This window comes from Mytilus galloprovincialis, chromosome 5 (assembly GCF_965363235.1).
Source record: "Mytilus galloprovincialis chromosome 5, xbMytGall1.hap1.1, whole genome shotgun sequence".
NCBI classification, from domain to species: domain Eukaryota; kingdom Metazoa; phylum Mollusca; class Bivalvia; order Mytilida; family Mytilidae; genus Mytilus; species Mytilus galloprovincialis.
In genome coordinates, this window is record NC_134842.1 from 26,463,269 (window position 1) to 26,490,046 (window position 26,778).

General features: G+C 30.6%; 1 protein-coding gene across 2 annotated transcripts; it reads right to left on the reverse strand.

Moving 5' to 3' along the window:
• Window positions 1–195: 195 nt before the first annotated feature.
• On the reverse strand, window positions 196–26,490 carry LOC143075500 (phosphorylase b kinase gamma catalytic chain, skeletal muscle/heart isoform-like). Of its 2 annotated transcripts, none has more exons than XM_076250933.1 (10): window positions 26,334–26,490; window positions 16,287–16,462; window positions 14,670–14,724; window positions 10,084–10,149; window positions 7,961–8,033; window positions 7,090–7,180; window positions 6,358–6,602; window positions 5,678–5,758; window positions 3,763–3,804; window positions 196–3,156 (listed from the first exon to the last, which is right to left on the reverse strand). In XM_076250933.1, exons 1-10 carry the CDS (start codon window positions 26,426–26,428, stop codon window positions 2,881–2,883), a joined length of 1,200 nt encoding a protein of 399 aa, XP_076107048.1. In that variant the 5' UTR covers window positions 26,429–26,490; the 3' UTR covers window positions 196–2,880. The 2 variants fall into 2 exon arrangements, with proteins under 2 accessions (XP_076107048.1, XP_076107047.1); XM_076250932.1 differs by lacking the exon at window positions 26,334–26,490 and adding an exon at window positions 19,962–20,638.
• Between the last annotated feature and the right edge of the window lie 288 nt (window positions 26,491–26,778).

Below are 26,778 nucleotides of genomic sequence, written 5' to 3' on the forward strand. Positions count from 1 at the left end.
TTGTTAAACATGATGAAGTCTTGCACATTTATAATGCTACAGTAAAGGTGTGGGATTTTCCCGGGTGAGTTGAAGACCCATTGGTGGCCTTTGGCTGTTGTCTTCTCTTTGGAAAAGTTGTTGTCTCTTTGACATATTACCCATTTCCATTCTCAATTTTACCTATGTTGTATCAAGAATTAAGAACATAAAGAATAAGGTTTAAATTTTTTTATTCAAAAGTAGCATGTTTATCATTAACAACTGATGATAATATCTACTGTGGATTCAGTCTATTTTTCGTTGTCATCAATTTTCATTGTTGGAGAAAGAATAGTTATTTTGATGGTACATAGTATCATCGTATCATTTTACTAAGAATCACAAATAAACAGATGTGCCATGAGCGCATGATATGCCCATCGTGTTTTCAAAGAATAAAGTTCAACCAGTTCTCAATGTCATATCAGAAATTTATGAAAATTGAAGAGGTTATTTTAATAGATATAAATCAGTCACCAAAGTTTTAATGAAAACTGCTTAAAGCATTTTTAAGGATATTGTCTGAAAACTGGAAAATGGGCATATAAAAAGGAATTAAGGTGGTACCCAACACTTTCACTAAAATTTATTTGGCTCGTTTAATTTTCATAAAATTTTGACAAAGTATTTACTTTGACCCTTTGACAAAAATATAAAAATTTCAAAAAATTTGAACCAACCATTTTATCAGAATAATTACACTGATTATATAGCAGTTTGACAGACACTAATTTTGATCATTGAGAAGCTTAATATTTCCTTAACAACACAACATAATTAAAACGTTTAGCTGATTTTACAGAGTTATCTCCCTGTAGTGTTAGGTACCACCTAAAATTCCCCCTTTCCTCTTTCCCACAAAATCCATGAAAATTGGTATCCCATAAATATCAATAAATCCACAGTGTAACACAACATTTATACAACAGACAGACACACTCATAATAACAACTCAGGAAAACTTTAACTTTCACATAATGATGATAAAAATAAATAAGATTAATGAAAAGCTATATACATGGAAATGTGAAAATGGGGACAAGCTCAACAGATTAAAAGGGTAAAACAATTTTGAGACATTTAACTTTTAAAAACTCCCTCTTATACTACAAATAAGGATTAGAAAAATATAGTTTTATTGAGTAATTAAATTTATGCAAAGAAGAAATTAATAAATTTAAAAAAAATACCATAAATTTTGGCAGCAAGTTCCATTGCATGTATTAAATTCAAAATCCAAGAATCATTTAGAAAAAAAAATGTTAAAATTTCAAAGTTTATACTTTTCTTCAACAAATAATTAACTAAAACATCTGAGCACATTTGTTTTTTAAGCAATACCTTTTACATGTACAGTCTATTGACACGAGCAGACAGCTTTGAGCATTTCAAGTGTTGAGCCAAAAGAGTATGAAGTTTTTCTTAAATGTAAATCTATTTGAACATCTTGAACAATTCAACACTAACAAAAAATAAATAATAATATGAGCAGAAATTGCATAAAGAAACAGTTTAATAGTTTTAACTATTGCCCTATTTGTATTGCTACAAAAATTTATTAACTAAATAATAAGCTTAGGAAAAAGGAAGATGCATTCAAAATACTTTCCAAAAGATTCATTTTCAGTGGCCCTGAATAATGTATACAGCAGTTATATTCTTGTTATAAGTTCAACTTTGTAAATCATTTTATAAACATAAATGTGACCAACATTTTAAGTCAGAACAGGCCATTAACAAATATCATACTTTTCATTTCTCTTCCTTACAGGTTTTTCAGTTTATGTAGATGTATGACAAACATGGTACAAAAAAAAAACCAACCATTTTAAATCATCATTATAACTCTTGTAGAGGCTATTCAGTGGCAGATCCAAGGGGGGGGAGGTCCGGGGGTTGGAACCCCCCCCCTTTTTTTTTTTGGAAGATCAATGCATTTGAATGGGAGCATATAGTTGGAACCCCCCTTTTTAAAATGGCTGGATCCGCCACTGCTATTTTCCAAACTTGCCAACTTCCTTTATTAAAATGTGTTTTGTTTTTCTCATTTGATAAGAACCCCATGATGATTGGTATACTGTAGACCAAATTATTTTCATGAACTATTTATTTTTGCAACTTTTGCATTTAGAAATATATTTAGAATATGTAAAACTTGGATCTTTCCTTATTTAACAACATCAAGTAAATTAGAAAATCACAAAAATTAGACGCGAAATGGAATAAAAAGAGTAAAACGTGAAATATAAAGTATCCCCAAAAATAAGTAGGTTAACAGTATATTAACCTCGACTCTAGGGATCATTCATTATAAACTCTGAATACCTTAAATCTTTAGTACTGTAACAATGATACCATTTATACCATAAAGAAAAAAAATACTGTATTTCTATCATATTCAGGACTAATTCTAATACTTTTCAAACCAGTTAACAGCACTGTTAAAACATAGAAAAAAAAACTTAACCAAATATAAGTTAAAAAACAAAATCACAATCAAGTAATAGAAAAATCTTTATATGATTTCCCCATTGGTCACAAAGACAAAATCAAATAATTGCATTGAACACTTGTTTAGCACTGTTTCTGTTTCATGGATAAAAGTTGAATATTTCTTTGCCATTTTATAATTTTCCAACTTATCACCAGAAAATGTTTAAATAGCATTTAATTCTCCATTTCCTTCAATTCAAATACAACTGTTCCCTTAAATGTAAACAAGGTGCCACTTTGACTGTGTATAGAAAACTGAATTACTAGATAAATCTTGCACTGACGGCTGAGGATGTAAAATATACCCGCCAATCTGTTGAGATTTGAGTATAAAATGTTGATATACCTAAAAACAGGTACTTTTAATCATAAATCGGATTTAATCTCCATCAATTGTGTCTTTGTGTTCAAGCTCACATTTTTCCAATCGTCTCTTGGCGAATGCTCGAATAATGCTGCACGATTTTGATTATCTCCCCTCTTTACCCAATGTCCGTACATTTTAAACGCACATGCATCAATATGTTTTCGAATCATTTTGACACTATATGGATTAGATTTAATTACTTCTCTTGAAATGGGAGGTGGATTGTTGAAATAAAATCTTAGTCTATAGAAAAAGTTCACACATATAACGGCAGCCTGAAATGATAAAATAAACAATTTTTCAATAGGTAGCAACAATGATTGTTAAATGAATATTAAACAATTTCACAATCTTGTCAAATTTAGACAATTAGTTTTTCGTTTATAAATTTTATATGTGCATCTTTAATCTGTTCATGGGCAAAAACTGAAGAAAAAAAAAAATTTCATACAGGTCTATAATAAATGAAGGCATGAGATCACTAACACTGTTATGTTTTGGTGTGAGCCAAGTCTCCGTGTTGAAGACCATACTTTGACCAATGATTTTTTTTTTATTTATTCAAATTGTGACTTGGATGGAGAGTTGTCTCATACCACTTCTTAAAGCTTATATCTATTTAGAAGATCACTAACAATGTTATTTTCCATAAATATAATGAATATGTCAAATTGCTTAATCAATACATGTATCTGCCCTGATAATAATTAAACAAATAACTTCAAATTCATTTGATGATGGCAAATGCTGTACTATTGTATCTCAATAAGAGGTCACCTTGATAATTTGTATAGCTCAATGAAAACATCATTTACACATTTTTATATAACGTGTGAATATGATGTGTGACAGATGTTTTTACAACAACTTGTTTCACTCACCTTGAACACTTTTCTGGGGTAAAATTGCTTCTCTGGTTTCAACTGAAAATACAAGAAAACAATTGAATTAATAGAGCGACAACCAGTTAGCACACTTTTAATTTAATTACAGTAATAAACTAGGTAAAATAGATTTGCAACAATAACTTTAAATTTTTTTTTTTTATTATACTTCTAAATAGAAAAGAAAATAAACCCTTATGTGCAATGTTTACTAATCGAAAAGTTATTTTTCAAAGATACAGCCAGAACTTTTGAAAATTCAAAGTTTTGTTATGTAATGGTATTTGTTGCTAAAACGTTTTTTACTTAGTATACTTTTACATATTATATATATATAAAAAAGATATGGTATGATTGCCAATAAGACAACTCTTCACTAGAGACCAAATGACACAGAAATTTCTATTCTCAGACTAAAAGAAATGTCTACCTCCTTGACCTCTCCCATTTCATCTTCACAAGTCTTTTTATGGCTAAACTCTTCTATTCAACCTGTCATATTTGTTTACTGGCTGGACACATACAACTACTGGTCAATTATTACCTTTTATTATCTAATCATACTTTTGATCACTTTCTCAGGTGTAATAAATACTCAGGTGAGAAATTATGTCATATAAGTATTACTTTATTACAAACTCTTACTCAATTGACTAGAAAAACAAGTGTATAAATAGATTTATGAGAAAAGCCTGATACAATTACAATTAAATCAAATTTAATTCTAATTTAAACATGAATAAATACTCTAATCTTTATTATATAAAGCAAATTGGTTATATCAATTTATTTTTTAAGTAAAGTCAAAATTTAAACCTCATACAATGCTTATCAAAAATAAATGAACTTTACAAAAGGAAAAATTTTCCCAGGACAAACTGACTTTTTCTTTTTTCTCAACATAGAAACTGCTACATTTTCATGAACATAAATGAGTTTTTTAAATTTAATAAAGGAATTCTGTTAAATATTATGTTAATCTGTATTTTAATTTTAAAATAACTTTTCAATTTTGAAGACCCTGTAGAGATTTATTTTTTTTCATATCTCATTTTAAATCAACTATTCCAAATATGCAATAAAATTAATGAATTCTTTGAATTTAACACCCTCGCATCAAATAGCAGATGCATAACAAACTTTTAGATCCTGTTTCATATACTTTAAATGGATCTCTTTTCAGAGTTACAAATTTAAAGAGTAACTTTAAACTTAACCTTGAAATTATTTTTTCATCAAATTCAAATTACTCATTCTTTTATTATAGTTGCACATGATGTGAACATCGTGTATTTTGATTATTTGAATGTGTAAATTGTGTGCATTCTTTATTATTGCATGTGTTGTGTGCAGGAAATTCTTCTCATTTATTTTTTAACAATATTTTTTTATTTGTATGTCATTTTTTTTTGCTCATTGTCCTTTAATAAGTTTTAACAAATTATATATTCATTAAACTCTTGACCAGTGATCTTTATTTTGGATTGTTTATCTAAACAGTTATTGAAGTCTTTTAACAGAACTCTTGTATGATATGTATAAAATAATAAGAGACAATACACAATGAATCAATCAGTAACTCCTCTACTTTTTTTGCCACTGTCATACAAGTGAGAGGTTTAGCTAGCTATAACACCAGGCTTAATCCACCATTTTCTACATAAGAAAATACATGTATCAAGTCAGAAATATGACAGTTTTTATCCATTCTTTTGATGTGTTAGCTTTTGATTTTGCCATTTGATTATGGACTTTCCATTTAGAATTTTCCTCAGGGTTCGGTATTTAGTTATTATCTTACTTTTTTTTCTCCTTAGCTTTTTTTTCCTCTAATGTCAGAATTCAGTATCAATTCCTAATCAGAATTAAAAAATTAAAAAAATTATAAACTACTCCATATTATGACACTTACCTCCCGTTTAAAGAATGGATGTTGAAGAGCTTGGGTGGCAGTTAATCTATTTTTGGCTTCTTTGACTAGTAATTTAGATATCTGAAAAACAACACATGTTACATTGTAGTACATTCAAAACACAATCATTGCTCATGGTTCAAACACAAATCGTTCAATTATTCTAAAGCTATTATTTATCCAGGATAGATTTGTTAAATTTTTCATTCAGTTTCATAATACATGTAATACTTACATTTTTTAAAATTTTTTACACATTCAAATATTTCCTAAATTGAATACTTCAGCTTTGAAACTATTTAAATCATAAATATTCCATCAATTTACCAAACTTTGGTTTTTTTTTTCCTTTTTCTATCAACTTTGTGTCAACTATTAATTTATAAAAGTATGACCTGGAAAATTCAGGCTATCCCGCGTGATCAGCTATCCTATTCATGAGAGCCTGCACTCTTTAAACGATAAAACTAAGTTTTGATCATGAATTTTGAATGGCGCTCTCTAGATGAAAGAGACGTATAATATTTTCGAGATAGGTAAATTCAGAGCTAGATCAGAATTATTATTTTAAGAATTTTCATTTACTAGGCCTTCAGGCATTAATTATTGCAATCATAGAGCAGCGGGATATAATGACTGAATTATTCAGATAAATAAAAGTATGAATGATTTATACATACCAGATCTTTTGGAGGCTGTGATATATCATCCCATTCAGGAGTACCAAAGGAATATTTAGCCTCCATAATCATCCTTAACATTTGCATCTGTTTACGGTGCCAGAAAGGTGGTGCTCCACATAGGAGTGTGTACATTATTACACCAATAGCCCACATGTCTACTTCAAGTCTGTACCCTGGGACATTTTCATACATAGACACAGCTAAGACTTCTGGAGCTAGGTAACCTGGTGTACCACATAATTCTGAAAGTATAAGGTTAATCTTAAATTTTAACCATCTGAAATCTTATTTAATAACTTCACTTGTTGATATACCTTCATCTTAGCATGTCTTTTTTACTACTGTGGATTTGGCGTTGAAAGTAAAACATTTTACATCCTTGCAAATACCTAACCTTTTCATTTTCTATGTACATAGTTTTTGATGTTTTTTTTTTTAATTTCATTAAAAGTTGTCTCCCTTATTTACCCAAACTACAAGAAACACTAAGGATAAAATGTTGTAAATTTATGACGGACTCTGATGACTACGTACCAATGTTATCATAAAATGACTATATTCAATATCTCAGAAGTCATTTATTTCACTTACTGACTTTACAAATTGAAACTTCTTATAGTGTAATTTGACTATCATTACACATATTCCCCGTCTAAACTTAATTGCAGCAAAATCTTAGTCCAACAGATGTTTAATTTAGACAGGTTTCTCTAGTCTATAATTTGTTACCTGTCAGTTCTTCTTCTGGCCCTAATACTGTAGCAAATCCAAAGTCCGATAACTTTATATTTAAATTGTCATCTAATAAAATGTTTTCTGGCTGAAATAAAAAAAAGGTACATCTATGAGAACTAAACTAGGAAAAAAAATGTCTTATGCTTTTTGTTGTTTTTATCTTTTTCTTTTTAATGTTACATTAACAAACAATCTTATTAACTTCTCCTCATACATTGTGATGTTGCTGATGCCTGCTCTCGTCTCAAAGCTGTGATACAAAAATTATGGAGCGATTGAGCAGGTAGGAAAGGACAATAATGTTAAATATTGTATGTATAGGTTGCATTTCTGTAAATATTGACAATGCAATTTCCCATAGGAACTCCTTTTACGGCTAAAACTGTACCACTTTTACTATGAAGTTTTGAAAAAAATCTTATCCTAGAATTGAAAGTTCATATGCACCACAATTTTTTTCAAAGGTCAAAATATAGGGCTGTGCAGCATATTTTCAACGTTTATATGCCCTGAACTTCTCAGAGTTTAAACTTACACTAATTTTCTTAACTACTCCTACCTCGAATGAAAGGTTACCACAGATTTCAATGTAAACAATATGCACATGTTTATTTACTGGTAACATTCCCAAGTTCTGTCTCTGCGATATGGAACACAGAGAGCATAACTGGGAACCAGTATGTAAACAAAATTAATTTTCTATGAATATTCAATTACTCCCCAAAAGAGGCGTGTTTTGAGAAACAGCTGTATTTACAAAGTGCAACCTATAGTTTCATTAATGTTCATTTGAACATAAATTAGTGAAATTTGTTTATAATTTGGCCCTTTTTCTTTTGTTAGTTTGAATTTAAGTTCTAATTACCTTTAAATCTCGATGTACTATATTTTTGTTGTGTATAAACTCTACTGCTTCTAATAACTGTTTCATTATTATTCTGTAATAAAAATCAATATATTAACAATGGGTCTCATTGGGGTCTAAGCGTGATGCGGGATTGCCGATTTTTTGTAAGCGGGACACGTGAAAGTCAAAATTATTGTGTCGTGAAAACGGGAAATGAGGTCTAGTGGGACCCGGGAAATGACAAAAAAAATGAGAATTGCTTACGTACATAGTGTAAGCGGGATACGGGAATCTGACAAAACAGTAAGCAGGATCCGGGATCAGAACCCCAATGAGACCCCCTTAACATGAAGAAGAAACAACTATAAAACTTGTCAAATTTTACAAATGTACAAAAAAAAGAACCAATGTTTTTTTTCAACAATTTATATCTGAATAGACCAATAGAATTTTTAAAACTACATCAAGTGAGTTTTGATACTTCTCAATGTGAGGCAGTTAAATTTCAAAATATAAAACTTGCTAATGGTTTTAAATATATAGTTTTTGAAGGAGAATGGTCAAAGATTTGATGTAATCGTTATGTAAGACACATGTTGTATTAGGCTCTGATCCTGTCCATAACATTATAGTATGGTATTAGGTTTCTGTTTTGCTTTTTTCCAATCACATTGTGCATAATATTGTTGTAAAATGATGCCCTTTATGGGTTCTTGATTAGATCAATACAATTCTTATTTGAAATCTATTCTTTGGAATGAGAGAAATTGGTAGAATTTGTACTTCATTCTGGTAATATGCAAGTTCTCTCTGCATGGTCATGACAAATATACTTTGCCTGTTAGGGAAATTGTTTAATTTACTTATTACAATAAATTACCATAGATCATCTATTTATAGAAGTGACGTAACATTATATATAATTGTCCAGTACTGTAGCTATCTTCTAATGAAAAAAGTAAGAGTTTGAAGTACAAACAGTTTATCGTCTATTTTTGTTGTTATGTAACTAAAAACAATTTCGCCAATTATTTTGCCTCTTTCTCATGAAAAGTTTTAAGTACAGTCATCATCTGTTTTTTATTGGGAAATTTGTTGAGTACTATTGCTTTTTCACATAAAATAGTTTTAAGAAAAAGTATCATCTATTTTTGTTGACATAACCCAATAACAATTTGCATAGCAACAGACTTAAGGAATTGTATTCCCTTTGTTCGTCAAGTAAGGTGACTCAATGCAAACACTACTTATAATGTTATTGTAAAATTGCACATTTATAATTCTAACCACAAATAGAAACATAAAAGGAAATGTATAATGACCTTTGAAGGATTTCCTGAAGGGCGTAATGTGATTTTATGTGGTTACCTTTACATCATATCAGATGTCGTCAATTAGAGAAGGAAAAAACAATGAATTTAATTTGTTGAAATCGGTAGTAATAAAAAGGAATTGATGTAATTTTGCAGACGTTGAACTTTATGTCAAAGAAAGCTAATATATCATTTGAAGTTACAATTTTTGAAATAAATCTATGCAAATTGGATATCCTTTTTTCATTATGCTGCTAAAAAATTGGCTTTGGCAAGAAATAACTGTTTTCTTTTACTTCTATTTGATAGTTATCATCTAAAAGTAACTTGTGGCACAAAAATCAAATTTAAAAAGGAATGAAGCTTTTAAAATTCTTATCAATGAATAATTGTTGTATGAAATTTTAGAGAATGAAAGATTTTCAACTGATCGAATATAAAAGACCATGAATCAAAAATGAAAAGTTGTTGAACAGTATTTATAGTAAATGAAAACATTCTACCAAGATGTTGCATGGCAGCAAATGTCAAGGCCAGAAATCAGATCAGATATAAATGAAAGTAGAATACTCTGTGGATTCATTTATTTTTTCGTGGGTACCAATTTTCGTGGTTTGAAGAAAAATTGTATTCATGTCGATATTTGATTTTGTGGTGTTAGCATAATCTGAAAACAAGCAAATAGAAAATTTGTTATTCGTTTAACATTAAAATTTGTGATCCCTATAACTATGAAATCCACGATAATTGGTATGCCATGAATATGAATTCACAGTATTGTGCAATGGGGTAGTGAAAAATCTTTTCCACTCTAAATTGTAAACATACCTAGTTCTCTTCTCTGACAATGTTACAACCTGTGTCAGATAGTCAAATAATTCACCCTGTTTACATCTAGAAAGAAAAACAAACATTTTCATACATAACATGCTTGCTCACAAGTTGAATAATTCAAAGTAATTCATAATTCTAACATGACGTCCTTCAAACGCTTTGAGTACACACTCGTGGTAAAATATGAATATATTGCCTAGGTTGTTCGGATCGTACTCCCACGTCATATGCTTTTTAATGAATAAGCTTACCGCTTTATAGAACAATGACGTAAGAATATAAGCATTTTACGGGAAAATGCACGCTTGTGAAACCGAAAATCATCACAACAAGGAAACGTAAACAACGATGCTAAAATGAGAAATAAGCAATTTTTTTTTATTCATATAAAACATATAAGTAAATTCTCATTTAAATTGATCCAAAACTATCTAAAAATGTTATTGTCAATAGTTTAAGCATGTCAATAATTCAGTTTGCTCCGTTCTTTTACGCCAATTTAATAGTGCGTTTATTTATGGGAACGGCAAATATTTGCCTCCACCTAGAACACTTCGATCCAAAAGAATTCTTGTATTTGTCCTATTAGAATCGAAATAATTCATATGTAATATATATAGCTGCCACCACTGAAACAATTACCATTTCAATGTTTTAGCTTAATTAAGTAAAACATGTAGACTTTATCATCAAAAGACAAGAGTATGGGTATTTCTCATTGTTGAAGGTCATGTGGTGACCTATAGCTGTTAATTTATGTGTCATTTGGTCTCTTGTGGCAAGTTGTCTCATTGGAAATCATACCACATCTTCTTCTTTTTAAGACAATATTGTAAGTCTAATAAGGGTTCTGTGACATCATTTGAGTTGCATTGCAATCTCAATACAACACTGGAGGTAAACTTTTGACCTCAATCATCAAAACATTGATTCTGATCACTGACAATATTATCAAATCTTCCTCCTAATTTTTCCATGTTTAATAATGACAAATCGTCAACATAACAGATATGACCATATAACCATGACTGTCTTACATTGTTTACACTTAACTGACCACAGTCATCTGGTCAGTAATATTATAATCATTATCATGTGATACTGTTTGTTTACATTTACAAAGCAACAACATGTTTACACCTTTCCTCTGACCAGAGGTCAACACCTACTACATGTATATATATAATATATATAGACAGTTATTCAATTTAAGAAATCTAGAAATCTATATAGAAGAAGAAGAAGAAGAAGAAGATATATATAAATAAGTGTTTATCAACAATTTGTTAACCTAATACAGATTTATTTTAATTCATTACTGAAAGATAAATTAAATAATTTTAATCTGCAATAATCAAGAAAATAACTGCATGATTTCACATCAATATAGTCATGATAGTTTCCTTTATCATACTAAAATATGATGACAATAATTTTAGAAATGGATGTAGAATATCATCAGTATTTATTAATAGATATGTCGGTAAGGGGTTAACCCACAGTACATGATTTTTAATGTAAAGTTTTATTTATGGTTAATGCGAATCGATAGTTTCAATATGTAGGAAAGGGTTTTCAGCAATTTAGCAACATGACCTTGGTAAAGTATGATACATGTATAAGCAGGATATGCAATAACATTTACTGACATCTTGGTGTAAAAGATTATATCACTAAAATATCCTCAGACTCTAATCATTTGTCTAATAAGAGATAAACAAAATTAACTCAGAAAAAAAAAGCTATTGGAAAACCATGTGACCAGAAATTAAAACCAAGGTGATTTGACATGTTACCCAATTCACATGCCTACTTGCAAAAAACGTGTTTACTTATTCACGTGTCTGTACTGATTCATATGACTATGTTACAAAAGTTATTACCAAGAGATCTTCTGATGCCTTTGGTTCATGGCCAAACTCTTATATATACAAGCAAGTTCATTGCCAAAACTGTTTTCACTTCAAAATGACTAACTGATAAGTGGAACTTCTGCTATAATGCCGATTCAAAGGTAAACGTTTGTCACATGTAAAAAGTATTAATGAGTAGACCCCATCTATAAGATTAAAGATGCTCTTCAAAATAAAATTGAAAAGTCTTTAAGTTTAAGAGTCCCCATACTTAAGAGTTATAATTATCAAAGGTACCAGGATTATACTTTAGTACGCCAGACACACGTTTCGTCTACAAAAGACTCATCAGTGATGCTCATATCAAAATATTTCTAAAGCCAAACAAGTTCAAAGTTGAAGAGCATTGAGGATCCAAAATTCCAAAATGTTGTGCCAAATTTGTCTAAAGTAATCTATTCCTGTGATAAGAAATTCTTAGATTTTTGAAAAATTTTATGTTTTGTAACCAGGAAATTGTTAAAAATGACCACATCATTGATATTTGTATCAACACTGAAGTGTTGACTACTGGGCTGGTGATACCCTCGTGGATGAAACATCCACCAGCAGTGGCATTGACCCAGTGGTGTTAATAATTATCAAAGGTACCAGGATTATACTTTAGTATGCCAGACATGCGTTTCGTCTACAAAAGAATCGTCAGTGAGGCTCATATCAAAATATTTATAAAGCCAAACAAGTACAAAGTTGAAGAGCATTGAGGATCCAAAATTCCAAAAAAGTTGTGCCAAATACGACTAAGGTAATCTATGCCTGGGATAAGAAATTCCTTAGTTATTCGAAAAATTTTAAGTTTTGTAAACAGGAAATTGATAAAAATGACCACATTATCGATATTCATGTCAACACCAAAGTGTTCACTACTGGGTTGGGGATACCCTCGAGGAGGAAACGTCCACCAGCAGTGGCATCGACCCAGTGGTGTTAATAATTATCAAAGGTACCAGGGTTATACTTAAGTATGCCAGACACGTGTTTCGTCTACAAAAAAAAGTAAGAGTTCATTCATGGTTAGGTTAAGAGATGTTTTAGGTTAGGGTTTGGTTTTAGGGTTAGAGCTAGTGTTAGGTTTAGGTATTGGTTAGGGTAAGGTTTGTGGTTGGGGATAGTTAAGTATAGCTCTATATGGGTTGGGACCCCTAAAGTAAAAGAAGACAGACACTAACATTTTAAGCAGTTTAAACTGTGGTTCATTGAATAATTGAGCTGAACATCCAGTGGCAAATATTTCATGTATTTTCAGGATGAAAAAAAAACTAAATGATTTTGACACCTATGCATGGCTTAAGGCTTATTTTCAGAAACCTAAAGGAACTTGAAGAAATCTTTCGTACAACTAATGTTGTACATGTTTTCTTATTGAACTCCAAAAGGAGCGAAACTGGAATATTTAATTTATAGGGAGATTTAACGACTGGTCTATCACCATTTACAGAGAGGCTAAACCAAAATGTATAGAGTTAATTGACACCTATATGTATTCCCCCTCCACTTCAATTAAACACTTTTGAAGAAAATTTAAGTAATTCAAATAGCAATAGAACAGTATTAACCTCATCTATTTAATACACAAAGAGAAACTTTTCCCAGAAGCAGAACAATAATGAAATCTGTAAATTATTGTTTGTACTATCAAAATTCTATTAGCTAGTGAAGTAAACTAAACTGGATGATTTTCAAGTTACTTTAATTACTTTAATCATAAGGGAGATAAATGTTTCCTTTCCTAGAGGATTGAAGAAGGAAATTTCATCATAAAGTGAAAAAAAACAATCAAAACAATGATTTAACCATGTCCATTAACCAGTTCACTTGACCTACTCGGGACTATTCCAAACTGTAAGTTGGTTATGAATTCTACAATGGATTTTACTAATAAGGAAAACTGGGTGACCTGATTTACTTCTTAACCAATCAGAGCTAAGGTGTAACGTGATGTAATCTTTGTTAATAATATGGCATGAGATACAAGATCAGGTCGTTGAACTAATTGCACTAAACTATGTACTTTCTCATGTTTGGAAAAATCTCCAATATTGTCATTTCAAAACAAGTTGTAATTGATCTGAGTTTTTTTTTTTTTTTGAAGAATTTGGATAGATGGTAGATCATGATTATATATCTGTCTAGTTTGTTCACTTTTTGAAAATAGTTTAATTTATAGGTTTACATACTGTACATAAACAAGTCTTTTAGTAATTTGTGTTGTATGGTTGCTGTCTCATTGACATGTATTCAACATCCACTTTAAATCATACAAGTCATAACATTTACCAATGTATACCACAGGAATTAGATATCATGCGTCACTGATGAGTCTTTTGTAGATGAAAGGCGCGTCTGGCGTATATACAAAATTTAGTCCTGGTATCTTTGATGAGTTTATTTATCATGCTTTACAATTAAATTAAATCATATTGTTGCATATATATTGTTAAAAGACCCCCCCCCCCCCCCCCCCCAAAGTCTTTAAATTTATCCTTTGGCGTTTACCATAATATTCTGGTGTATCTAATACATGTACATAGATACATAGTTAGAAGACTTCTATAAAAAGCCAAAAAGAAAAATGTTTAATCTTGAATTCATATTTCGACAGAATTCTTATTTAGGACAATCCAGCACTGGTGATATGTTGAAAAAATTTCAATATTAAATACTTACAATTCAAATACTAGGAAAATGAATGTAGGAGTCTGGAATGAGTCATGGAGATTGACTGAAAATAGAAATTATACAATGTGAAAATGTGGAATGTCCCTTGATAAATGCTAGAACCTGATAAAATATATTCCAACTTAAAGGAAACTAACTTGTAAATTACCTTTGCAAAATTTTATGTAATTAGGCTGTATTATGGGTAATATTTCACACAATTCAAAAATAATACAAAAAGGACTTCTTCCAATGATGTAAAATATATTTCATAAAATTGAGAATGGAAATGGGGAATGTGCCAAAGAGACAACAACCCGACCATTGAAAAAAACAACAGCAGAAGGTCACCAACAGGTCTTCAATGTAGCGAGAAATTCCTGCACCCGGAGGCGTCCTTCAGCTGGCCCTTAAACAAATATATACTAGTTCAGTGATAATGAACGCCATACTAATTTCCAAATTGTACACAAGAAACTAAAATTAAAATAATACAAGACTAACAAAGGCCAGAGGCTCCTGACTTGGGACAGGCACAAAAATGCGGTGGGGTTAAACATGTTTGTGAGATCTCAACCCTCCCCCTATACGGTACCTCTAGCCAATGTAGAAAAGTATTCATGTTTGTACAAATACTGAAATTATTCATAATCATATAGATATGAAAATGGCAAATTATCTTATGATATTGGTCAATCTGATTCTAATTTAGAAGTATTATTGTATGCATAATTTAACAATGTTAAATACTTCCTGATCACAAAAGTTCAAGAACAGGTCAATAAAGTTTATGTCCTGTAGACAATCTAAGCTGATGGCTACTAGATACCTAGAATATATCATCTTCACTTTATAAATATAGTCCACATTACATAATTTACATGGACAGGTTTCCAAATAAAGAATACACATATGTCAGACATGTCTACAATTGAGGAAATCAATGAGAAATAAATTTCCTATAAGACATTTTTATGGTGTTGTAAAAATTCTCTACATAGAAGAAATTAGTGGTCTTCCAGTGGCCAGTGACCACCAGATATTAATTTAGTGAGATCTGACATGAAGTTAACCATTCCCGTTAATTCAGCTCTTCATTAACTAAATGGAAAGTGAATTTCATTGAGGAAAATTCACTTTTAAGAAGAGAGAAATTCACTTTTAAGAGTGGTTTTGGCTGCTTGGCTGGCAAACTTCTGAGTGACTACTTCTAATAATGTTGAAATTTCCTCGTAATCTGCTTCAGAACTTTGTTGAATTTCTTCAAATTTCTTCAGGAGTTTCGTTACTGCACTCTTGTGACCGGCTCTGACGGCTTTCATCTTCATATCCATTTTCCATCCTGGTCACGGCATCATAATATCATAAAGTGGATGATAGAAATAAAAGACATCTTGACTATTTGATAAATGTATTAGACATCAAGGTGACGTAACATTACATAAAGCGCGGTACATAGTAAACGTCAAGTGTGTGGTATTTACGATAAACATCTTATTAGTACCCATGCCACAAACCTCCCCTTAAAAACATTTTTTTTCCTTGCTTTTTTATACATCTCTTCCTCTTTTATGAAAACATCAAAGAGGGCTATATAAAAATGTGTAACAAATAAATGATATTTACTGATATTAGTATGGCCATCACACATCTTGAGGATATTAATTTCCCTGATGGTTTCTCGTTTGGTTTGATCGGCATGGAAGTCTTCCGCCTTTTCTCCGCTGATGTCGATGATTTTGACAGCATATTCCTGCCCTGTATCTTTACTAACACATCGTCTAACAATACTACTGATACCTCTGTAAAATAAATTAGTCTGGAATTAAATTGTCTGTTTATATAACATGCAGAAGTTGTCTAAGAATATTGTTTTTGTCTCGTGTTATTGTAAAATAATTAACTGTTTCAGTTTTATGTAACTGAATAAATGAATGGCATATACATTTTTGTGAAAATCATACCAAAACATTTTACAAGGATTATAAGGAAAAGAAATCTCTCTCTGGGCAGTTGCTACAATAATGTATGCATGGCCTAAAAAAATACCCTGACTGTATGACCAGTTGTTCTTATAAGATATGCCCATTTGGGCATCCACACCAGACAACCATTTGTGAGCTAAAAAAACTAAGATTTGTGTACAAAAAGCCCCATTATAAATTAGCAAACTTAACCTTAATTTGACAAAATTTGGAAACCATATCTTTTATACATTATTTATCATCTTTAAGGCTAACATCCAAAATTCAGGATACCCATAATAATTAAAATAAATAATATTAAAATAAATGTCTGAAATGAAAATTTAACAGGTTAAGTTAAATATATAGATAAAGCATGCATGTTGTAAAGGAAGAAATAAATATTACATAATTTTCAGTCCCACCATACTAAATATGTATAGATAGCATTATAGATTGCATATCGAGATGACAGTAAAGCATTTAAATTTATCTTTAAAACGTAATTTACATAACTTCTCGAAAGCCTGGGCAAACAAATTGCAGTTAAATTAAGGATATGCAAATACTGCATATATAACAACCCATGTGAGTGGGCTTATGTAAGGAATGTCTTGCTTGTATAATGAATTATATATATATAGGTATGAGATCACAAAAGTGACAAATGTACCTCCCTCAGGTTTGATGAAGCTTACATCAAAGTTATTATAAGTAAAAATTGTCAATAAAGATTTTATCTTTGTATTTATTTTCAAATGCTTAAGGTAGGTATTGTAATTTTTTGAAAAGGTCACATAACTTTGAAAAATATCTATATATATAACACAGTTTTTCAATCTATTCAATACTTTCCTGTAGAAAGTGACAATTTGAGGAGTAAGTAAAAAGTATTGTAATGTATTGAAAAGGTCATATATATAACCTTGAAAAATATTTATATCCAAATTGTCATTTTTTAAATCTATTCAGTACTTTCCTGTAGAAAGCAACAATTTGAGGAGTGAGACCTGTATAAAAGTACAATCCTAGGATGTTTACATGGAAATAAGATATAGATTTACATATCCTGTACAATTTTATTTAATTGTCAAGAAATTCACTCAAATCTGCAGTGTTATCAATTATATTTTCACAATGATACAAAAGACACATACACCTTTTAAAATGATTGCTATTTGTCTGCCCTTTACTCAGGATATCACAAAGGTTCATGTAAAATGTTGACGTCATAATACAAAATATCTGACACATCAATGGAAAAGTGATTGTAATGTATGACCTCAATGAGTTAGTTCATTTTGTGACGAGGCACAGATTACCAAATAGTGATAAGGTGTATTGTGACAATAAAGAACACCATGTTGTACCGGTATATATAGTAAATTTTCCTTAATGAAAGGAGATGAGAGGGCATCATGTCAATAAGTCAACAACCCATCACCTTCACCAGTTCCTTAATTTAAAGGTATTGCAATCTCAAATCTTGCACTAAGCTCCAAGAGTCTGATCTAGGTTATTTGTGAATAAATTCCAACGATAATAACAACTACATGAACTCCAAATTTTCAATAGATGAATTCAGATACACAAAAATCTTATTGTAGGATACATATTAACAATTTGATAACATTTTGTTCAAGATCTTGTAATATATTTATACAGATGAATCATATTTACATTTATCAATGGAAATTTACTGAATTTCTTGCTTAAAATAGCCCAGTCTGATTTCTAGAAGGGTTCCATGTATATTTAGCATGGTTTGAAGCAAGTAATATAAAAGTGTCTCTATATTTTCTCTACTGAACACCATATATATGACATAAATGTAGCAATACATCATGTTATATGTAAGGTCACATGTATATACAGTTCTTAAAATACCATTGCAATAAAAAGTTTTCCTACAGCAATCTTAATTTATCACAACCATAATAAAGTGGTGAATAACCTTCATTCAGTTTTTTGGGGTTTTTTTTAGCAGGAAACTGATAATCAAAATTGGATTAATATATTTTTTTTTTAACAAGATTTTACTCTCATTCCCTGATCATTAATTATTAATTGAGTTTAAGAGTTTATTCTGTTATCACTACTATAAGGCAATATTACTTAATTGTTAGGAGTCATCATCATGATCCAGGCCTGTAGCCAGGAATTTCCAAAGGGGGGTTATTCGGCCTCAAAAACTCGTCTTTAACAGTCACAATTCCCCCTGGCTACAGGTGTGTGATCATCTATACAACATATATTTTTACCTTCAAATTTGTTTGTTTATTTACAACACAGATGAATGTTTACATGTTAAATGATGTAAAGGTGTAATGGTTTTAAAATTATTTATTTAATGTAAAATATCATACAAAGAATTATTCCATTAATATCAATTAAGCCTCAACAGTGTAAATAATAACAACAATTGTGGCAACTAATCCTACAGAATCTGTGGAGGTGTGGTGAAATTGACCAATCAGAATGAAGGAAAATTCCACATGTTGGTATGTAAACATGAAGGACTTGATTGACCCATAAACTACTGGTAACCCTTGTGTACTAAACATATAACTTGTTATGTTATTTATTCTATGACCCCTATGTTGTTTTTCTTCTTCATCAATTATCTAATTGAACAACAATATAGACTGTTTGTTATGAGTAACACTCATTCTAAGTATTTGCAAACATTGATAATAACATATATATTAAAATCTATAATAAATCTAGCTTCTTTAGCTGAAATTTTAATCACTGTGAAGCATAATTTTGTTGAAAGTTTTCTTTCTTCTATGGTTGCACTGTCTTTATTGAAATTGAGATAATTTCCAATTAAGAATCATATACAAATTTAATTTATGTCTCGTTCTATCCCCATAGTCTATCACATGTACCACTGAATAGAAATATCTTAAACTCTTAAATTTTTGTGGCTCAGTTTGTGGGGTAGCCTAAATTTTTATAAGTTTTGTTGGACAAGGTTTAACCACATTTTTAAGTGTTCAACTAAATAAAAATTATCTGAAGGCATATATCATGTATATTACCGTAATGAAATAGATTTAAACCACAAATCAAGAACACAAGAAAATACATTTTTAACTCAATCTCAGGAAATTACCAAAATTTACAACTCAGCAATATACCAGAGTGCATGATTTCCTTTAGTAATGAGAAAAACAAAACACAAGAACTAATAACTGTACATTTACCTTAAAACATGACCTTTTAAGACCAATTGGTGACTAAAAATCTGTCCTCCTCAAAGTGAGACTTTCTTCACAAATCTAATAAATGGAAAATTTAGGGGGAAAAAAATTGATTAAAAAACTTTACTTACACGCCACATATTTCTTCAAGCCTAAACTGACTGGTCCCTTTAGAAGTAGTAAATTCCTTAGAATATTGGTCATACACTTTATCCTTGGTCTCCAATAATTGTCTTAATTCCTTTGGCACACTAATGTGGCCATTAGAGAGTTTGTGTGCTTTTAGAGAATCCGTTGCTTTCACACTTTGTTTACCCATTGAATGCAAGATACTAACTGCCCACAACAGATACAGATTAATCCTATACCTATGTACTACCACATGGTTTAGTCAATAATCAAATACAATGTTTACATGTCATGGTCTGTTGGGTCTTGTACACTTCAATGAATGTCCTCACCTCAACAATAAAGGTCAAATCAGTATCTAAATTCAAAGTCACAAACTTTAAAGATCACCAGTAAAAATTGGTGCTTTTAAAAAGTGACTAATTACAAAGATGAATTTAAATCCAAATTATTCAATAAAATCAATTTTCTAAAACTTTTGTTTTGTTAAATTACACAGTCAAATACAATTACTTAATTAAAATTTTCACTTTCCGTTTTGATTTTTTGTTATTTCACTTGAGTCAAATATATCCAAGTGACTAAGATCCTCTGAGCTAAGATCCTTTAGTTAGAAACAAAACTAAACTGAAAGTAGCTTGGGAAATCTTACAAGTAGACAACATGTATCATCGATTAAGTATTATAAAATGAATCAGTTACTAACTTAGTCCCATAATTATGTAACCACTGCACAATTTTAAAAGCTACCAACCGGCATAAAACCACATGGTTACACTTCTGTATATCTAAACTAGGTTAAATCAGGTCACTATGTCAAAGTCCTCACATGTACTCCCATGTGCTCCTATATACAGGATGAAATATCTTACTGAAGTTATCACAATGTTTGAGTACAGTGTATAGATATAAGATATAAATATAATATTAGCTAATTTCCGTATCCGATTGTATACTTTTTTGCTGTTGTGACAACTTTACTAATAAAAAATTTCCAAGTAAATACACATGCACTGTTGTCAATCTATATTTAGAACAACAAGTACTAAACAGTGTTACACCCACACAAAAAACTGCAGGATTACATCATAGTGCAGTTGTATGTCTCTCTTGAAAAGACTGACAATTTCTCTGTATTGGAATTTTTTTCACACTTTTAATATAAAACAATCCCTTAGGGACATTTGCACTGACATAAATTGTTGGAATAAGTAATATGTTGACTGGAGGTTGCACTAGGCTGGACTTAACTGGTCTGAACTGGACTATAAAACTCTACTAAAATGCTTTACCAGTTTGGACTGGAACTATATAAACTTAATTGCTTAGAAAGCTTTTACTTTTTAATAATTTAAAATAGGATCAACCATAATTTTTCCATTGATTGCAGTAACCAACTGACATAAATATTTACAGTAAGTTTTGTCCTCAATTAAAGACAGGATAAATTAATAAAATTGACCAATAGCTAAGCATGATAACAACATTTGACCTCAAACATGTGTGTTATTAACCACAGTACAGAAAGGTGAAATTCCAATGAAAAAAAAACAGGTTTATATACACTGGAATTGTTTGAAGATAGTTTAGTTTAAACATATTTTATTGATCCAAAAAGAGACAAAGGGATTAGACACAAGTTTTTCAACTTAGTAAGTCTTCTCCACAGTACAGAAAGGTGAAATTCTTCTTTGAAGATAGAAATATACACACAAAAATTTATACATTTAGAAAAAAGTTATTGGAAACAATATAATATATGCTCTAGGTTAAATAGAGAATTTAATTATTATTATTAGGTCAATTCTATCAAATTTGAAATTTATTGGTCCTGTAAAGATGTTTTTGACCACATCACAAGTACATTTAGTTCTGATTTTGGACTCCTTAAGGGGATGCAATAAACTTTTTCAGTAAAATTTTCACAGTAAACTTTGATAGGAAAAGGGGGTTCCTAACCCAGGATAAAAGGGGGAGGTGGTTCCAACTATATGTCCCCATTCAAATGCCTTGGACGTCATACTGAACTTCAAAATTTATATATAAATGAACTAAAATTCAAATAATGTTTTTAATAAAAAAAAAAATTAATGTTTTTTGTTGATACTGAAGTCAATGACCTCCCTTGGTTGTAATTTGCATATCTAATTGTAGGGAAATTTAACCTTGTGAACGAATTAAACATTCTTCAGAATGAGTTTACTATGTCAAATTTAAAAGGGTGCTTTATCTAGGGTCACCGATATTCCATATATATTCAGTTGTGAGTAGGTAAATTTTGTTGCTGCATCTAAATTACAAAATATTTCATAGGTTGTTTGTGGTTGTTGTTGATATTGATTTATTTTTATAAGATCTGATGAAATAATATTTTAAACTTGCATTTTGTAGTTCCTCAAATTGAAACTAAGAAATGAATAATAACAAAAGCTATGGACAGACAAACAGACAAAAGGATAGAGAACAGTTAAACAACTCTGTGACCCAGGGAGTATAACAAAACCGACCAATACCCCATTATCAGGCTTTAGTAAGAACGCTATTCATAATAGCATCTAATGTTTGAATCTCTATAGGGTTGAAAGAAAATTGCAAGGAGGAAATATTTTTCATGATGAACTCTGATGAAGGATTTTTTTTTGGATGAGTTATTAGGGATGAATTTTTCTCCGGTCCATTCACAAAAGAACACACGATTATACATGGAATTCAAAATTGAGTATTTTTAAAGATTTCTATTAAAGGACCAACCCTACACTTGTATATAAGCTCTGGAATAAAGATTTTATGAGTGAACAACTTGGTATACTTATTTAAACATTATTCTTCAATCATACAACTGGCAATCAACTTCAACCTCATACAAATATGTTTTATTGAACAGAATGTTCTGATTTGGACTTCAATGTCAGTGCAACCTCATACAAATATGTTTTATTGAACAGAATGTTCTAATTTGGACTTCAATGTCAGTGCAACCTCATATAAATATATTTTATTGATCAAAATGTTCTGATTTGGACTTCAATCAATACAAACTTCTTAGGTTAACAACCTCTACTTAAAACCTTGTTGGAATGTTATCAACTGTTACACTAGTTTAAAATGTAGAACAATGGTACATGTATTGCTATATTGCTTTCAACTGTTTTAGTGCATTAACCTTAAATAATTTTTAAACTCCACATGAAAATATGTTACAGTAGCCAGTACATACAACAAGTCTTAATTTTTATGGATTACACCTGGATCGTATCCTGAAGGTTTATTTTTTCTTGTTCCAATAATCATTTTGTTATTTCTACCTCTAAGAATTGTTTCTTAAAAATTTTATATACATAATTGTATTATCAGGTACATGTATATATAAACGCTTAAATGATCAAATCCCTTTTCTATAAAATATTACCTATAATTAGCCTCTAAATACTAGGTTTACATGTCCGTAAGCTGTTAAGGTCATAATCAAATATGTAAGAAACTTGATACTAGACATATCTTTTACATCCCTATAAATGACCTAAAGACAAGAAATTTCTTTTAAGAATGGGTTGTCTGGGGAAAAAATTCTACTACCAAACAACTTTGATTTCATAGGGTTTCATACCACTGCAACAAAATGAGATCATGATTTATTAAGGTCCAAAATATCTGTGTCAAAGATATTCAATGACATCAACCTATGATAACTATATTAACAGGATAGATAACAATCTAATAACCCTGATATACATTGATATAGTATGATAAAACTGACCCTGTAATCAATTTTTACATCTGCCACATAAATAGTAAGGTTAGTTTTCATCATAAATTTTTTATGAGATTTTTCCAGATTCCAATAGTCCCTTGTTTTTTTTAAACAATTTTGTTGGACCGCAGAATTTTTTAAAAAGTTTTATCATTTCAAGTATGTACATTTTGTCAGTGTTTACCATATAATGTAAAAGAGGCTTATACTACAATATATACATATACCTTCATAGCCAAAAAACAGACAGACAGACAGACAGACAAGACAGACAGACAGACAGACAGACAGACAGACAGACAGACAGACAGACAGACAGACAGACAGACACTCATCAAAAACTTTCGAAATTGCACAGCTTCTTTGGGAGAGGATTACTTACTGGGGAATGCTGCAGTTTGTTTAAACAGGATACATTCTTGGCATTATAAAGGTGTTAAAAGATACACTATCACTGGGTAAGTAATACAGTTGTATGTTATCAAATTCTAGGTGTATTTAGCAAACAAGTATGAACTCCTACCCATACAACTGATTTTACAACTGGAATGTGTTAGTTATCTAAACATGTACTTTAAGCATGTCTTTTGAACAAACATACATGTACGTGTCCTTTAAGTTTGACTTTTGAACAAATGTGAGCACATACTTATAGCATGACCATTTGAACAAATATGCACACATTCTTAAAGCATGGCTTTTTGAGCAAACATACACATTTGTAAAGCATTTTTATGAAATTCATGTAAAATATATTGTAAGGAATTACATATACTAGTATACTATTTTTTAAATTGGTCATGTCACTGTAACAATTTAAGCAACATATAGCTGTCATGCTATTGCAACAACTAGTCTTGCCAGTCAAGATAGTACATGCATTAAAGAACCTTAGTGAGCACGCTCACATACCCCACGTCCCCACATTGTCATTGGAGAAATTAAATAAGTATAAGAAAAAAAAATTGTATAAGAAAAAATATTGAATAATAATTTCCTGTCATATACATAGTATGTCCTTATTATCTACAAAATTTCATGAAATTCTGTTGTGTGTTTTCAGAGGAGTTGAGATGACAAACTGTTGCAGAAGCACATTGAAGCAAATAAGTTCAAAGGGGCATAACTCCTAGAAAAAAAATTGAACCGTAATTTCCTGTTGATATGCACATCTACATAGTATGTCCTTATTATCTACAAAGTTTAATGAAATTCTGTTGTGTGGTTTGAGAGGAATTGCGATGACAAACTGTTGCAGTAGTACATTAAAGTAAATAAGTTCAAAGGGGCGTAACTCCTAGAAAAAAAATTGAATCGCAATTTCCCGTCGATATGCACAACTACATAGTATGTCCTTATTATCTGAAAAGGTTTTGTGAAATTCTGTTGTGTGGTTTGAGAGGAGTTGCGATGACAAACTGTTGCAGTAGTACATTAAAGTAAATAAGTTCAAAGGGGCGTAACTCCTAGAAAAAAAATTGAATCGCAATTTCCCGTCGATATGCACAACTACATAGTATGTCCTTATTATCTGAAAAGGTTTCGTGAAATTCTGTTGTGTGGTTTGAGAGGAGTTGCGATGACAAACTGTTGCAGTAGTACATTAAAGTAAATAAGTTCAAAGGGGCGTAACTCCTAGAAAAAAAATTAAATCGCAATTTCCCGTCGATATGCACAACTACATAGTATGTCCTTATTATCTGAAAAGGTTTCGTGAAATTCTGTTGTGTGGTTTGAGAGGAGTTGCGATGACAAACTGTTGCAGTAGTACATTAAAGTAAATAAGTTCAAAGGGGCGTAACTCCTAGAAAAAAAATTGAATCGCAATTTCCCGACGATATGCACAACTACATAGTATGTCCTTATTATCTGAAAAGGTTTCGTGAAATCCTGTTGTGTGGTTTGAGAGAAGTTGCGATGACAAGAAACAGGACTGACGGACTGACGGACGGACTGACGGACGGACGGACGGGTCAAAAACATTATACCCTCCGCAACTTCGTTGCGTGGGGTATAAAAATACATGGCAACACCTTTCTTGCTTTCTTTTCTCAAGAATCTCTAGCAAAACTTTGAAAATGTCAAATATATATTTTTTTATTCTGATCTATGCAGTATTACATGTATTAAATTATTTAACATTTTTTGCAACTGGCCATGTTATCTCAATTTTTATTTCAACTAGAACTATGCCTACTTTAATATTCTTAGGTGCTGAAGACAATAAAGCACATGTGAATTAATTTAGACTGCCTATACTACACCAGTTTGATATGTGCAATTATGCTTCAGCACTTTTTTTTTTCGTAAACAGTTTTTCATTTCAGTATATTAAAATAGAATTACAGCCACTGCAGTTGCAGGAAAATCTGTTAGCACCTGTATAAAACTTCTATGAGTGCAATTGTCTGCAGTACAGTCAGCAGAACATTTTATTTTTAAATGTTACAAATTTTAAGGTAACTCTTAGAAGTGACCAACAAACTTTTTTCACACTTATTCTGACATATTTAGAAACATGGCCGCAGTTTTACAACATGATGATTTTTTTCCTAGTTTTTTTTTTCCTGATCTATTGAATTATCAAATTATTGAATTTCACTTAAAATAAATTGAGACTTACTTTCCTAAGGCTTCTTTTGGTTCATATTTGGCATAGAATTCTTTGGCCTCATCCTGATCAGGGAGAGCTGAATCCACCAAATCATCCCTGGCCATAGTCTATGAGATTCGTTGAGTGTTCCTCCTCCAATCTACATAATACTGCCTGCCAACAATAACAACTTCTAGAGAATAGGTATCAGTTCTTTACATTGTCATCACTAACCTAAAATAAATAATGAATGAAATAATGTATTTAATTGTTAGAAAGTAGATATCTAGGAGATGAACTGATTTCCCTGATGTTATAGTATACTTACAAGTCATATCATAATTATCCATGATCTGGTAATGATAAAGTAAGTTTTCTTTTATCATTTCATGGTTCTGAGGCTAATATAATCAAAATAAAACCAATATAGAAATTAACTTAATTACCAGACATCTTCATTTACTTTTCTTGAAAG

Bases quoted from the DNA above. Each gene is read 5' to 3' on its own strand.
- LOC143075500 (XM_076250932.1), bottom strand. From the start codon at position 20,149: ATGGGTAAACAAAGTGTGAAAGCAACGGATTCTCTAAAAGCACACAAA. The intron at 16,463-19,961 runs GTAAGTAAAGTT...TTTATTTTACAG, and splicing joins CTTGAAGAAATATGTGGCGT to AGGTATCAGTAGTATTGTTA. The intron at 7,181-7,960 runs GTAATTAGAACT...TTTTTATTTCAG, and splicing joins TAGTACATCGAGATTTAAAG to CCAGAAAACATTTTATTAGA.